Source organism: Gymnodraco acuticeps, unplaced genomic scaffold (genome assembly GCF_902827175.1).
Source record: "Gymnodraco acuticeps unplaced genomic scaffold, fGymAcu1.1, whole genome shotgun sequence".
In the NCBI taxonomy this organism is placed as follows: domain Eukaryota; kingdom Metazoa; phylum Chordata; class Actinopteri; order Perciformes; family Bathydraconidae; genus Gymnodraco; species Gymnodraco acuticeps.
The window spans coordinates 1,482,298-1,498,013 of record NW_022990441.1 but is presented as its reverse complement, the minus strand read 5'-3'; the positions used below and the strand labels follow the sequence as shown (position 1 = coordinate 1,498,013).

The 15,716-nt window shown below is 42.6% G+C and overlaps 1 protein-coding gene across 1 annotated transcript; it reads right to left on the bottom strand.

Annotated features, from left to right (window-relative positions):
• Positions 1 to 12,594: 12,594 nt before the first annotated feature.
• LOC117552277 (piggyBac transposable element-derived protein 4-like) lies at positions 12,595 to 14,851 on the bottom strand. The gene is made up of 2 exons (XM_034225629.1): positions 13,357 to 14,851; positions 12,595 to 13,262 (listed from the first exon to the last, which is right to left on the bottom strand). The coding sequence occupies exons 1-2, from the start codon at positions 14,674 to 14,676 to the stop codon at positions 12,804 to 12,806; spliced, it is 1,779 nt and encodes a 592-aa protein (XP_034081520.1). The 5' UTR covers positions 14,677 to 14,851; the 3' UTR covers positions 12,595 to 12,803.
• Positions 14,852 to 15,716: the final 865 nt, after the last annotated feature.

Here is a 15,716-nt window from a genome sequence, read left to right as displayed (position 1 = left end):
CAGTGGGAGAGCCGTTGCCTGGTAACGGGCTTGCCCTTCTGAGGGTTAGCCCAGGATATAAAGAGTTGGTCATTACAACGAAACTCTTTTGACCTGTCCATATAGATGCGTAAAGCACGAACTGGACACAGCAAATTCGGCCGCTGTTCCTCAGAGGAACACAGTGGCGGAGGAAATGCCTCAATGTCAATGGGGGTACATGAGCCAACCACCTTATGTACAAAGGCAGGGTTGGGCTTCAGCAACACTCTCGTTTGCCCCGGGGCAAACTGAGTGCACGAAGGATGTACAGAGAGCGCATGAATGTCACTGACTCGCTTGGCAGATGCCAGAGCCAGTAACAGCACTGTCTTCAGTGACAGGTGTTTCATGTCAGCTTCTTCCAGGGGTTCAAATGGAGGTCGAGTGAGCCCATCTAAAACCACTGCCAAGTCCCATAAGAGCACCAGTGACCTGGAAACCGGGAGGAGCCTGTGAGCCCCTTTCATAAAACGGCAGACCAAATTATGTTGGCTAGCCGTCTTTCCCTCAAAGGGTATCAGAGCCAGGGGTGGGAACGCGTACAGAAGGACCGGAGGCCAAACGTGCGCGAGCGCGTCCACGCCTAATGGTGCGTTTTAAATCGCGCATTGAAAAGAACAGCTGACATTGAGCATTTTCTTTTGATGCGGTGTTGCCTTCACAATCCCGTCTATTGTCCGCCTATTGAGAGAGGCCGTAGCCGCTCTCAAAAGAGGGGCAGACGACAGACTGTTTATTGTTTTTCTTTTAATTTTTATTGACTGCGCCCTTGGCTTCAAGCCTGGAAACGACATTGGAAAATGATTTATTTTGAAACAACAATGATGACATGTGTTTGTGTGACTTAAACAGGCAGCGGAACTTGCTGTCTTTGATGTTAAGTCCATTTCCCTGATGGCGCGAACTTGAGGATGACGTTCTGGCATCACTCGAGGCGGCGGGAAGATGGGGGCATGGTGGCACCCCGAAAACACATGAGCATCCAACACTGGAACGTGCTCTGGAGCTGGGGAACAGGGAACTTCCAGCTCCTTCATCGAGGAGGCTGTCAGGCCGCCCGCTTCTTCTTCCTCGCCTGGTGGCTGAAAACCTGGGTCGGCTGCGCCTGAGCAGCAGCTGCCGGGACCGGAGATTTTCTTGGCCAGCTCCCTCTTACCTCGTGCCTGGGCTGGGGACCCGGGACGGGCTGCGGTCTCTGCTGCTTCGGTATTTTGAACCGGGCAGGACGTGAGACAGCTTGGGTGAAGGCCTGCCGCGGGACCATTGGAGGTGGCGGCTGGACCCTTCGGGGGAGACAGAGCTGGAGAGCCTCGTCTCTCTTCCTTTTTGACTCGCACCTCAGCTGCTTTGAAGCTAGAGCGGAGCCAAATATGCCCTCGGGAACAATAGGCATGTCCAGAACATCCTCTTTTTCCCGGTCTGGAAGGTTGGTCAGGTTGAGCCACCTGGCTCTCTCCTGTACCACCATCATTCCCAGTGCTTTGCCCGTGGCTTGGACTGCACAGTGCTGCACACGGAGACAAATGTCCGTGATCGCTGCGATCTCGTCCCACACGGCAGGCTCAGGTCTGCTCGACATGTCCTCGCAAAGCTCCGTCTGGTAGGCGGTCAGCAGCGAGGAGACGTTAAGAGCCCTGGCGGACAAAGCTGTGGCTTTATAGGCCCGTTCGGTCATCGCTGACTGGAACCGGTCTGCCTTTGTCGGTAGCATGGGGTTCCTGCTTGGTGTCGAAGCCAGCCTCGGTTGGAGGTGAGCTGCCACCAGCGGTTCCATGGGCGGCATGCAGAGCAGGCTGAGCCTCTCATATATACAGTGTCCAGGGAGGAGGCACCCTGGATTGGGGCCTTGTTGCTGAAGGGACGGTCTCTCCACGAGACCGAAACCTCGTCCAGCATCTCCGGAAAGACTGGAAGGAGCTGCCTCTTCGTCCTCCCAGCTTGGGGCAAGTTCTTCCCCTCGTAGCGAGATCTGGAGGTCTCCTTGGCCACTTCAGGCCATGGGATGTCCAGCCTGGACGCAGCGTGGTGACACACGGCCTGCAAGTCCATGCTTAGGACGGGCGAAGCTGGTGTGCTCTCGCCCGGGGGAGCGGACATCGCTCCCGGCTTTGCAGCCTGAGCCGATGAAACGAAGATGTCATCTCCATCCGAGTCAGACAGGAGGAACTCAGAGGTATCCTCTTCGTCCTCCATGTAGTCCAACTCCAGGACATCCTCCGCGGGTGGCACCATGGTGAGGTCCAATTGGGAGCCCCAGCTTGACACAGCGCGGGGCTCCGCTCTTGCCGCCACCGGGTCCCAGCCTGAAACGGCATGGGGCTCCGGTTCAGCGGCTGTCGCTGTTGTTGAGCCCCAGTCTGACACAGCGCGGGGCTCAATCTCTGCAGCGGACGATACCATGTCTTAATTGCCGGACGGCGAATCAGCGGACATGAGGGGGTCCTGTCCCGACAAGCTAGCTTGGCGTGCTAACCGTCGGCGGAGGCTCTTCATGGTGAAGCGGGTACAATGCCCGCACGAGCCGGGGTTATCGATAGCCTCCCAGGCGTGTTCCAGCCCGAGGCAGGACGAGCAGACCTGGTGTGAGTCTGTGCCTGAAATTTTAAACCCGCAGCCGCATAGCCGAGCCTCCGAGTCCCTGACTCCTCTGGTGTGAGGGAGAGAAGGGTCCATCTTCGATCGCCGGGGTATCGGCGTGGAGTGGACACGCTAGTAACAGGTACGTTACTGGGAAAAAATCCAACCTTGCCATTAGTCCGAAAGGAAAAAAGGCGACGGTGTATATTTTATTCTTTAAAGAATATTAACTGGTGTGTTAATACCTTTTTTATCTCTGTCTCCTCTGGTGTGAGAGAGAAAAGAGAACGTCCTCTTTACCGTGGTGTCGGTGTGGAGGGAAGAACAAACTAGCAACAGGTATGTTACTAGCTTGAAGAAAAAAATCAAACCTTACCGTTTATTCGACAGAAAGAACGGCGAGGCAGATTACAATATTAACTGGTGTGTTAATATTGCTCAATCTTCTTGCAAAGCAAAAAAGTAACCGGCAAGCGCCCGTCGACCGAATGTTAGCTTTGGGTTCAGTCTGTGGACCGTTAAGCTAGCCAGGTTACTGATAAATCAAGATGTGCTCTGAAGCGAGAAGAGGTGTTTGAATGACGCTGCGTCGTAGCGCAAGCTACTTAAAGGGTGGGTGGATTCCCTGACGTTGACGTCAAGATCACCAGCCAATCAGGATTGGCGTAATGAGATTGATGCTTCTGTTTGCATACGCGTTGAGGCGCATCCCATAGTGAGACATCGAATGGAGTGTTATGAATGAGAACACTGGGCTGTATTCCATTGGGATCAAGCCCAAGAGTGTAGGGCACATTTTTCTGAACATACATTAAATTGTATTCAACACAACAATATTGATGCAGCAAAAATATATCCATAAGGCAAGTGGTCAAGTCTAGGGGAAACATTTTTTTTCAAATCTCTGTAACTGTTCCCAATTACTTGTTTAATTAGTTTCATTTTTGCAAAGAGCCAGGAATATCATATTTGCCTAAAGACGTGTTATCCACAGTGAATGTGTCTCAAAGTTCATCAAGAGTGTCATTAAGGAAAGTCCACATGATGTATTTTTAATGATCATAAGAGACAAGCATAGGGAGCTTTTTCACAGTGAAATACATAATGACAAGTCTTGAAAGTTTTTTTTCCATGCAGTTGTGTCCCAGAAAAGTTATAGAGAAATGAAAGCTTTAGCGCAAGTTCAATAAGGAAGACCTAACACGAGTCACTTACACGTCACTCTATGGCTCCCTTCCCCCCTCATTAAATACGAGGGCGTCACCCCTCAGCAGCCAATCGCTGCACATGCTAAATTCCTTAAATGCCTGCTCTTCCTCCCTGTCAGTTGTCATTGCAGATGATCACACGCAACCCGCCTCCACCCCTCTCGCCTCCCGTCTCCTTCAGGACAAAGCTAAACCTTCCTCCTTCAGACCGGTCTCACCTACTCATCACCACCACCAGTGTCTAGACCCCGGGGATTTCATCGGAGCGGTTCTTTCCCTCCTGAATGATTATCCTGCACACCGGGGCCTAATCGCCAAACACCATTACATTCTCCTGTTGTATTATCGTGGCAATCATTTCATTCATATGACGTGTAAACAATAAATATGTAATTCTTACATCACGTCTCTCCGGTTTGAACAAAGCATGTGACAAATCCAGAGGAAGACAGCTTAGCACCTGCATGGAGTATTTTCTCTGTATAGGCACTAGCACTTAAATAACTTAGCAGTCTTCTTCAACTTGTCGGGTCTTTCATGTTCTTTTCTTTGAGAAATCCTATTGAGAAAATTGATTAAAATTAGCAGTGAAATGACTCATTATCCTTTGAATGTATAACCTGGATTAAACTGAGGAGACTGATCGCTATAACTGAAGACTGCAGTACAGATCAGAAGTTACTGTGTCATTGGCATGACAGTGTCTTTAGTTGTACGACTAACTTTTTTTATCCTCAGCTATTAGCTTAAAGGGATAGTGGAAATGGAACCTCAAATAGTTTCGTTTTAACTTATATACAAGCATAATTACGTACCAAAACAATCACACCTGATTAAAAAAATATAATAATTGCCTTACGCATGTTAGAAGCACTTTATTGCAGCTTCCCCGAAGTTTTTTAGAAACGAAATGTTCGACTCAGCCAAACCGGAAGTGACGAAAACCTAGGAAGACGATACGATAACAAACCATGGCGTCTATGCAGAATGAACGTGGAAGGGCAAATATACCAGACAAAGAAGAAGGATTGTACGAGGTATCCAGTGATGATAGCGAGTCAGAAACATCCTCTCACCTTTCCTACGAAAATGTCGTTTTAGGAACTGAATCTGAATCCGGTTCAGTAAGCGACGATGGTGACAATATTGAGCCAGACGATGGACCATTACGTCCTTATTTGTTCGAGCCCGAGCCCGAGGTGATGGTTCACGGCATGGGCAATGGCGAGGATGACCAGGACCAGGCGCCAGATGATGCACCCCTACGCACAAATAATCTTGACTGGTAGGTCCCTAAGCATAGCTCACGCATCTTAAGATCACCTGTAGCCTTTACAAATATTAATCATTGTTAACCAGTTAAGCCCAAAGGTCCCCCCAGTGGACCCCTCCCACAGTTGTTTTTCTCTCACATGTCTCAGGGCTTCTTAACATTTATGAAACTATTAATGTTTCATACCCTTTTAAAAAGGTAAGAAACTCCGCTAACTGACAATAAGAACAATTGTTAGCTAGAAAAAACACAAGAGTAATACCAAGCCTTTGAATTAGCATTGAGCGAAACAATGCTAACTAATGCTAACGCTTTTTTACACACAACACACGGTAGAAATGCCCTTATTACTATCTTAACTGCACAAACAAGATATACGATTTAAAGCTGAGACTCCACAGATTCCACACATGTAATCATCACTGTAAGACCTCGAATTCCTGGAGCTATCAGCCAGAAAAGAGAAAGTAAACAACATCCGGTTCCAAAAATATTACAATAATTACGTCTTACCTTTTTTGATTTGTGATCAAAAGTTGTGTTCAACGGAATAAAAACGCATCTCAAGGTTAATCCAATGTCGTTGTGTCACGTAGAATTTTTCTGTCGCACTACAGCCATACAAAACACATCTATTCACCATAATAAAGGTCGGCTATTCACATGCAAATGCTATTGAATGTCCGCCATTGTTTGTGCCCGTCTTCCTATGCTCTTGTCATCACCCGAAGATTCCCGACGATTCCCGACGATTCCCGAAGTATTTCGTTTCATTGAGAGGGCGCAGTAAAATTGAAAATAAAATGAAACTAGGCGCATGAAATTTAAAAAAAATGTTTATTATGCTTATTTTTAATAAAAATACATAAGTTAAACCCAAAATTTGCGGATTTCCACTATCCCTTTAATTTAATAAGCCTCTTCACAGCTTTATGCAGTGCCCTTCCCCTTCTATCTCATCTAGAGATCCAGACATAAATGGTTCTGGCAAGGGATCTTTTGCCCAAGGATGAATTATTGTGTGCTCTTCACCAGGGACAATGAAGGTGATTTTGTATCCACCGGCACACATTGAGTTCTTGGTGAACAGTGATGAATCCATAAAATATAATCAATTATTGACAATATGGCATTGGATTTCAGGAGACACGACACCACATTGTATTAGTTTTTTTTAGCTATTTTCCATTTGTCCAGAATATAATATTTTCACCAAGATAAGCCAGTAATCTATGCAGTTATATTGCCAGCCTGAATGCTAAGAAACAGAGAGCCAGACTCCGTTAGCCAGGGAAATTACAAGCCAATGTCAGCCTGAACTGGCATTTGGTTTGTGTGTCGGATCCGACAAGCAGCGATTGCATCCATTGCTGAAGGATCCCCGGGATAGTCAGGCAGCTGGACATGATGCTAGTCCTTTCTTTTCAAGCCTGTGGTCTATTTTTTTTAACCAAACACTACCAACTGTCATCTGTAACACACATCCTTTTCATACATGTAATAGAAATGTCATTTTGTGTTGCAGATTATCTTGTAACAGAACAGCCCAACATAAATGTATGTGACCACAGCCCTGTTGTCTACTAGATCAAAAGGGTTTGTTTCACCATATCATCTTTGGTTTGCTCAATAGTTTAAAAGAATAAATGTTGTCAAATGTCAGGCCTGAAGAAAGAAAGGATTATTTGACAACAGTCAGATCATGAGAAATGTAGCAGTGCTGTCGCCTCTTTAAATCCTGGTGTTATGCCTGAAGCATAAATCCTGAGAATATGTTCACAGATTCTGTCAGACACCCAGTTCTCTTCAACCTTCTTCCTCTTATCTCACCAGATCTCTTTTGCACCGCCCTCTCTTTTATTTCACTGTTACTCACTTTGCACTACCCAACATATCTTATTCTATTATGTACTGATGTTTGATGCAACCTTTAAGAGAGCAGCGTAGATATTTTATATCCGTTTTGGGTCAGTAGAGATGACAGTGTTCTACAGATGCTCCCAGGATGTCAAAGGGCTCCCCAGCTGCAGTGTCCACGAGAGAGACCTCTTTACACAATGTGCCTTCTGTTTCTTGTTGCTTTTACGGCAGAGCTTTTCACAAGTTCAAAGAGTTTAACACAAGCTAGAAAAAAATACTTATCACTTACTTTTTTCCAACCCAGTTCCAAGACAAATGTCAGCTCAAAAACATGCTGAAAGCAATATTTCAAAGCTGAAGATCTGCTGTAGGCAAAGTGTTTTTATCACAGAGGTAACACAGATGTGTCAGCCAGTGCAGCTCAATGTCTTACGTCTTGATCCTTATGGCAAATAGAAAAGTGCTTCATACACCTCTTACAATTATACAATGTGGGGGATGGGTCGTCATGAACTAGTGGGCATGTAACTTACCAATGGTCTTAATCTCAGGTAGAGAGAGATAAAGGAGAGATCAAATTAATTTCCGAGACCTGCGTGTCACACTGTTCCTAAAATAGGCACACCAAGATTATTATTATGGACAAATATGAGAATATACACTTGCTAATTCTCAAACTAACATAATGTAATAAGTTCCTTTTGATTTTATTGATATCGAAAGAAAATATCAAGACACATGAATCTAAGATATGTCGGTTATCTTTGGATTATAACCAGCAGCATTTTCCAACAGTAAAACAATGAGAACTGTTGACATGTTTATCAAATATGCAGAGTAAGAAAAGTACTGCCATTATTCATTGTTCAACTTTCATAGGTGGGACGAGAGAATACATTATAATTTGATTGTTAGAGGCCAATTACATTCAATACATTTACTCCAGTTTTAGAGAAACAGAGAATGTAGAATATGTATTCAGCATGACTGTACGCTTCACCAAATGTGTACATAGGGCCTAGGCACAAACGTTTCTGTTTTTAGTTTGCAACAGTTTTCTGCTGGTTGCACTGAAATTAACCTGCAGATTTGCAGCATGTAGTTGTTGCTTTACAGTGTGTAACATCACTTGACAGGGAATGCACTGGTATGAACAAAAATGCAAATATAAAGAGTTTGTGTTAATATAAATGTATCTTAACGTAAAAAGTTGATAACAAATATGTACAAGAACTAGTCCTTTTAGTGCAGAAAATAGCAACCTCAATAACTTGAAGCAGCTTTCATAAGGTGTTTTGCCATGGCATTACAAAAGTCCCTAACCATTACGGTGACTGACATCCCCATGATGTTCAAAGGGTGTAATAACCTTTCATGCAGATGGGTAAAATGATCAAAAGCAGTTTGGATACTTGACCTTTTTAACATAATATAATGCTTGTAGTGCCTGATGAAGCTGGACAGGAATCAACCAAAGAGGCTCAGATGAGGGCATTGCATCTATAATTGGACGAGTTACACTGATGGTAAGGAACTACAACTCTATTCACATTTACTGAACCCAACACCGAAATAATTAATAGTAGCAAAAAGAGAGGAAGAATACTATGGTCTTTTTTTCAGATTAATTTGCTTACTCGTACTTTTTGACATTTTCTTCCATGTATTTTTTACTTAAATGTTTGCCTATCGCTATACCGATTGACACACTTTAAATGTGTAATTTTCCCTATTATTTATTTGCTTGAGCAAACATTTGATAAAATGCTCAAAAACAATGTTTACATGTTGCTTTTACCAACCTAGATGCCCAATGTCTGCATGAGGCCCATTATCTCGCGTGTAAAGTGTATAATTTATCTCTTCAAAAGCTGGATGATCTGTCCATGCTTCATACATTCACATAAGAAGATGCACATAAATGCACAAACAGCTGCAAGCACATAACACAGACATAAATAACCACACATTCACAAAGCTAACATAGCCTGAAGTAGCAGAATTACAAGATTAAATAGTCATCTGCACAATAGGATTAGTACGGAGCCCCTAAAGGGACATGTAAAAAAAAACAAAAAAACAGAGAGAGAGAGAGAGAGAAAAAAAAAGTCAGGATAACGAGTCAGGATAACGAGTTAGTATCTCGTGCGCACGAGAAACGTTCTCGTGCGCACGAGATACGTTCTCCTGACTTTTTTTTTTTACTAACTCGTGCGCACTTTTTTTTTTTAGAAAGTTACCGGTGCGCCAATGAGGAAGTGAAGCGCACAGGAGACAACCATTTCATTGCAGACTGTTATGTTTACGTGGGGAAATGACAGTGCATACATTATTTGAGATATATATCGTACTTAGACGGCTAGTGACGGGCGGCCCACATTGGTACCGGCCCAATGGGATTCGTCCCGAACGTCCCGATGGCCAGTCCGCCACTGGCTCTCTCTGTGTGTGTGTGTGTGTGTGTGTGTGTGTGTGTGTGTGTGTGTGTGTGTGTGTGTGTGTGTGGTGTGTGTGTGTGTGTGTGTGTGTGTGTGTGTGTGTGTGTGTGTGTGTGTGTGTGTGTGTGTGTGTGTGTGTGTGTGTGTGTGTGTGTGTGTGTGTGTGTGTGTGTGTGTGTGTGTGTGTGTGTGTGTGTGTGTGTGTGTGTGTGTGTGTGTGTGTGTGTGTGTGTGTGTGTGTGTGTGTGTGTGTGTGTGTGTGTGTGTGGTGTGTGTGTGTGTGTTTCCCTATAAAACAGCTGCGGGCAGCAGGTACTCTGAGAGTCACGGACATTAATTCATAGATCAAAGCAGACTGGTTTACAGACTCGCCAGTGTTTTGCCAATCCGGTGCTTAAACCAATAGCTCTACACCCCTGGCCGAAATTTCCATAAAATGAAGTCTGACTTCAAAATATATCTCAAATAATGTATGCACTGTAGTGCCGTGAAAAGAGAGTCGGAGGCGGTGTATTAAGAATGGAGTTCCAATCTTTATTATCCATTACTTTCAGAGAGGTTAACACATGCACTGCTCTGCCTGATGAGCTAGCAGGAATGGCAGCTAAAGCTACAGGTGTTGCCCACTAAAGGGTCCGTGTGGCAACACAATAAGCAAGGTGAATTATGTCCAATAACGTGTCACCACAGCACTGTCATTTCCCCACGTAAACATAACAGTCTGCAATGAAATGGTTTTCTCGTGTTCCACTTCCTCCTTGGTGCATCGGTAACTTTCTAAAAAAAAAATAAAGTCAGGATAACGGATTTGTTTCTCGTGCGCACAAGAAACAAATCCGTTTTCCTGACTTTATTTAAATTATAAATAATTTAATCAGCATAAGAAACAGCTTCAAAACAACACAAGGATGAAGACAGTCCAACAAGTAACTAGCAGGCCTTCAGCACAGGCCCATTCACAAACCCTGTAGGATTGTATTCCTGCCACTGTGTGTATTTAGACAGATTGCTAACAGTTTGACCAAAAAACCACATGACATTCATAAACACTGCAGTTAAATCCACATGGCACGCCACGGCGGGACATTTAGAATCAGGAAAGAAACCAGCCAGCAAAGACAGAACATGAGCAGAGACAGAGAGCAGTGTATTAATTTAGGCCTACCTTATTTGGCGTCCAAGTCCATTCTCTGCTGACTTATCTCCAAGTGAGGAATCATAAGTAGCAATGCAAAACAAGATAACTCCCCATGGTTTCTTTTAAAACTCCTGCTGCTGCTAATTTCAGATTGGTCCAAACTGTGACTGGCCTCACGATTTTCTTAAGGGTTTGTTCTTTCAGATATGTGTCCATCGCAGTAGTGTGGCACTGATAGCATCAATCAATCAATCAATCAATGTTTATTTATATAGCCCAATATCACAAATGTTACATTTGTCTCAGTGGACTTTACAGTTTGTACAAAATATCAGTAGCATGAAGCTAATTATGTGATACCCTGCGGTATCATTCGATTGGACTACGCAAATTAGTCATTCGAGACAAAAATGTCCACTGCAAAAGACTTTGATAAAAACATTATATAAGAAGATTTTTTTCACAACTTTTTTGGGTTCAATCTTTAAAGCAACTTTCGCCCTAATAGAAAATACCAAAAATGTAATCATTCTCAGGATTTTAACCCTTTAAATGCCATTTTGAAAACCTGAAACTGCTGGTTTTTTTCATGATGAAAACAGAGAAAATGAGTTATTTTCCCAAAAATACATATCTGGGGACTGGCTCTTTTTTTTTTATAACAGTCTTGAATATGTCAAAGATTAGCAACAAAATTGATTTTTTTGCATTATTAGTTTTTGCACAAAATCAGATTGAACAAAAAAGTTACAAATTAGTCATTCGGGACAAAAATGTCCACTTCCAAAAACTGCTCTAAAATGAACACAGATTAATATTTTTTAAAACTTTTTGGGGTTAAATCTTTCAATCAACTTCAGTCTTGATAAAAAATACCAAATGTTAAATTATGTTCAGGATTTTAACCCTTGAACTGCCAGTTTGAAAACATGAATTTGCGTTTTCTATGAAAAACATGCACAAAAAGGCAGTTATTTTCCATATAATAAATGTTGGGGGGGTCGGCTTTTTTTTTTTTTATCACAGTCTTGGATATGTCAAAGATTAGCAACAACATTTATTTTTTTACATTATTAGTTTTTGCACAAAATCAGATTGAACAAAAAAGTTACATATTAGTCATTCGGGACAAAAATGTCCACTTCCAAAAACTGCTCTAAAATGACAACAGATTAATATTTTAAAAAACTTTTTGGGGTTAAATCTTTCAATCAACTTCAGTCCTGATCAAAAATACCAAATGTTAAATTATGTTCAGGATTTTAACCCTTGAACTGCCAGTTTGAAAACATGAATTTGCATTTTCTATGAAAAACATGCACAAAAGGCAGTTATTTTCCATATAATAAATGTTGGGGGGGTTGGCTTTTTTTTTTTATCACAGTCTTGGATATGTCAAAGATTAGCAACAACATTTATTTTTTTACATTATTAGTTTTTGCACAAAATCAGATTGAACAAAAAAGTTACATATTAGTCATTCGGGACAAAAATGTCCACTTCCAAAAACTGCTCTAAAATGACAACAGATTAATATTTTAAAAAACTTTTTGGGGTTAAATCTTTCAATAAACTTCAGTCCTGATCAAAAATACCAAATGTTAAATTATGTTCAGGATTTTAACCCTTGAACTGCCAGTTTGAAAACATGAATTTGCATTTTCTATGAAAAACATGCACAAAAGGCAGTTATTTTCCATATAATAAATGTTGGGGGGGTCGGCTTTTTTTTTTTTTATCACAGTCTTGGATATGTCAAAGATTAGCAACAACATTTATTTTTTTGCATTATTAGTTTTTGCACAAAATCAGATTAAACAAAATACTCACACATTAGCCACTCACGTCCCATCCACTCCCATTATAACCACATATTTTGATCTCTCCGCCATACCGGTATATAATCATGCATTTTATAATGTCAGGGTTTTATATTGGAGGAAAATAGTTAAATGTGTCCCTTTTTACTGTATATCACCAGATATGACATTTTACCATTGAATTATATGACCTATAAAAACACTGAAGTAATACTATTTTCAACTTTCTCTGAAATCATTTTTAAATCAGCATCAGATGTATCAATGTCAACATTTATTTTCCAAACAGCAAACTGCAATCAACATTCATGAACAAATCAAACAGTCAAAACAGAACAATGATATGTATGAGTGTGTGTTGAATAAAATGAGAGATGGATGAAGATAGAGCAAGTATGTGTGTTAGAGAGGGAGTAAGATAGATGGAGATAACAAATAATGTGTGTGTGCGTGCGTGCGAGAGAGAGATCAGTTCATCCAGCAGAACCTGCAGCAGGGGATTTGGTGCTCTCTGCAGGTGAACTTTTCACACCTGATGCAAGTGGTTGCACTTTTCCTTTTTTTCCCAGTGCACATCCAGCACAGTCCCCTCTTTTTTGTGGAGGCGGTTGTGCCGGTGTCAGGGGCAGAGCCGCTTGCGATTGTGCCGGTGTCAGGGGCAGCTGCCGAGGCCTGAATGTCCGCCACTATGGTAACAGCAGCCGGTGTACGAGGTGGATGCTTTCTCCGCATGATTTTTGCAGACACCAGAGATCTCCCCAACTCCTCCAAGAAAAGCCTCCTCCTGAAGGACTTGGCTTGCTTCCAGGAGGGATCCACAGCAGTAAAAAGCACAAATGCGTTGAAGGCAGAGACATCTATCATGTTGTGGAAGAGGACCTGTGGCCACCGATGGGTCATCCTCCTGCAGCTGTAGGAGCCCACAACCTACAAAAGACCAATACAAAATTAATACAAATATTCTTTTAAATTATTAACAACTGTATCATGTATTATTTATATACTGGTAATGCCTCCATACCTTGTCTAGGTTGTCGACAGCTCCCTTGCAGTGGTTGTAGTCTGCAATGATCACAGGTTTCCTTTTCTCCTCCTCTGTCACAGCTGGGTCTCTGTGTTTGCTGCTGAGGAGGAGCACGTTTCTCCCCCGTTTGGGAATGTAGCTCACCGCTGTGGTGTTCTTGGTAAAACCAAAAAGAGAGGAGAGGGCAGCTCTCTGCCTCACCTGCAGGAGTTTGGATGGAAGCTCAGGCTTATTTCTTCGGATGGTTCCGACAAGGGCCACTTTCCTCTTTAGTAGCTCCTGCACAAGTGCATATGACGTGAAAAAATTGTCACAAGTCACAGTGATCCCTTGGAGCCCCTCTGTCATTTCCAGGACGACACGCTTTCCCTGGCCCACCTCGGCAGCACTGCCAGCAGCTTTACCGGTGTAAATCTGGCACTTCCAGGCATAGGAGGTTTCAACGTCAGCGGTGACCCAGATTTTTAGCCCATACTTTGCTGGCTTGCTTGGTATGTATTGCCGGAATTTGCAGCGGCCTCTGAAGGGGACAAGCTGCTCATCCACACACACATCTTCACCAGGGTTGAAAAGCATCGGAAGGCGATGTGTCCACTTCTCCCAGAGAGAGCGGATGGGGGCAAGCTTGTCCTCTCTGTGACGGGAAGGTCTCATCAGCTTGTCGTCAAACCGGAGGGTGGTATTCATCAACCGGAATTTGGTGTGGGTCATTGTGGCACGGAAGATGGCACGTCCACTGTGGTCATCCCAGAGGCTGCGGGTGGATTCGCCCTTCGATTTGTAAACTCCAGCCAATATCAGGAGACCGATGTATGCACGAATATCTGTGGCATCCACATCACTCCAGTTTGCCACCGAACGTCCCCCCTGCAAGTTTGTCATGTCGACAATACTACTGATGATCTCAGCAGTGAAAAATAAATTGAAGGAGGATTCCACGTCATCAATTATTGTAATGGCATAACGCGTGGGCCCTGGAACCAAACCTCTGGCAGCGGGAATGTAGCGTAGCGTGTCGTTGTTAGAGGGAGACCAGATTTCACCATTTTTTGATGTCCACCCACTGCCAGAATCTTCTGTTTCCTCTGCAGTTTCAGCGGAAGGGTCAGAAGAAGAAGGATCAGACTCCACTACAAACTCCACATCACATTCTTCTTCTGAGGTTGTTTCTGATTCAGAAGAAGAGTCAAGCAACTCGCTGGAGGTTGCCGGCTGCATCACCATATCCCTAGCTTCTTCCACAGAGAAGCGCCTCTTCATCTTACTCGCTTGTTGCGTATCACAGGAATGAAACGACCAGCCAGCCAAACTACACATATTTATGGATCTGGCTTTGCAGCCAGGTGTTCGCTTATTGACTTAGTGCATGTATGGCTGTGTATGTTTGTATGCTAAAGAGACATTATCAAAGCCTTTGAAGTTCCAAACAATTCAAAACAACAAGGTCAAGCTGGGTCAAGATCATACCTCTGTTTACCTCTAAGACACATGAAACAGCACAAATTAAAACAAAATGCCACCAGAGAACACTTACTCCTACATTCTCACACACATCAAAGGTAAAGAGATGACGGGAAAATTGCGAATGCTGTAAACTGTAAATCAAGACATGACAAGCATTCAATGTAAAATGTCACATCTGGTGATATACAGTAAAAAGGACAAATTGAACTATTTTCCTCCAATATAAAACCCTGACATTACAAAATGCATGATTTTATACCGGTATGGCGGAGAGATCAAAAGATGTGGTTATAATGGGAGTGGATGGGACATTTTTGTCTAATCTGATTCTGTGCAAAAACTAATAATCCACCAAAATAAATGTTGTTGCTAATCTTTGACATATCCAAGACTGTGATAAAAAAAAAAAAGCCGAACCTCTCAACATTTATTATATGGAAAATAACTGCCATTTTGTGCATGTTTTTCATAGAAAACGCAAATTCATGTTTTCAAACTGGCAGTTCAAGGGTTAAAATCCTGAACATAATTTAACATTTGGTATTTTTGATCAGGACTGAAGTTGATTGAAAGATTTAACCCCAAAAAGTAAAAAAAAATATAAATCTGTTGTCATTTTAGAGCAGTTTTTAGAAGTGGACATTTTTGTCCCGAATGACTAATTTGTAACTTTTTTGTTCAATCTGATTTTGTGCAAAAACTAATATTGCAAAAAAATCAATTTTGTTGCTAATCTTTGACATATCCAAGACTGTTATAAAAAAAAAGAGCCAGTCCCCAGATATGTATTTTTGGGAAAATAACTAATTTTCTCTGTTTTCATCATGAAAAAAACCAGCGGTTTCAGGTTTTCAAAATGGCATTTATAGGGTTAAAATCCTGAGAATGATTAC

Bases quoted from the DNA above. Each gene is read 5' to 3' on its own strand.
- LOC117552277 (XM_034225629.1), bottom strand. From the start codon at position 14,676: ATGTGTAGTTTGGCTGGCTGGTCGTTTCATTCCTGTGATACGCAACAA. The intron at 13,263-13,356 runs GTATGGAGGCAT...GGTCTTTTGTAG, and splicing joins CTGTCGACAACCTAGACAAG to GTTGTGGGCTCCTACAGCTG.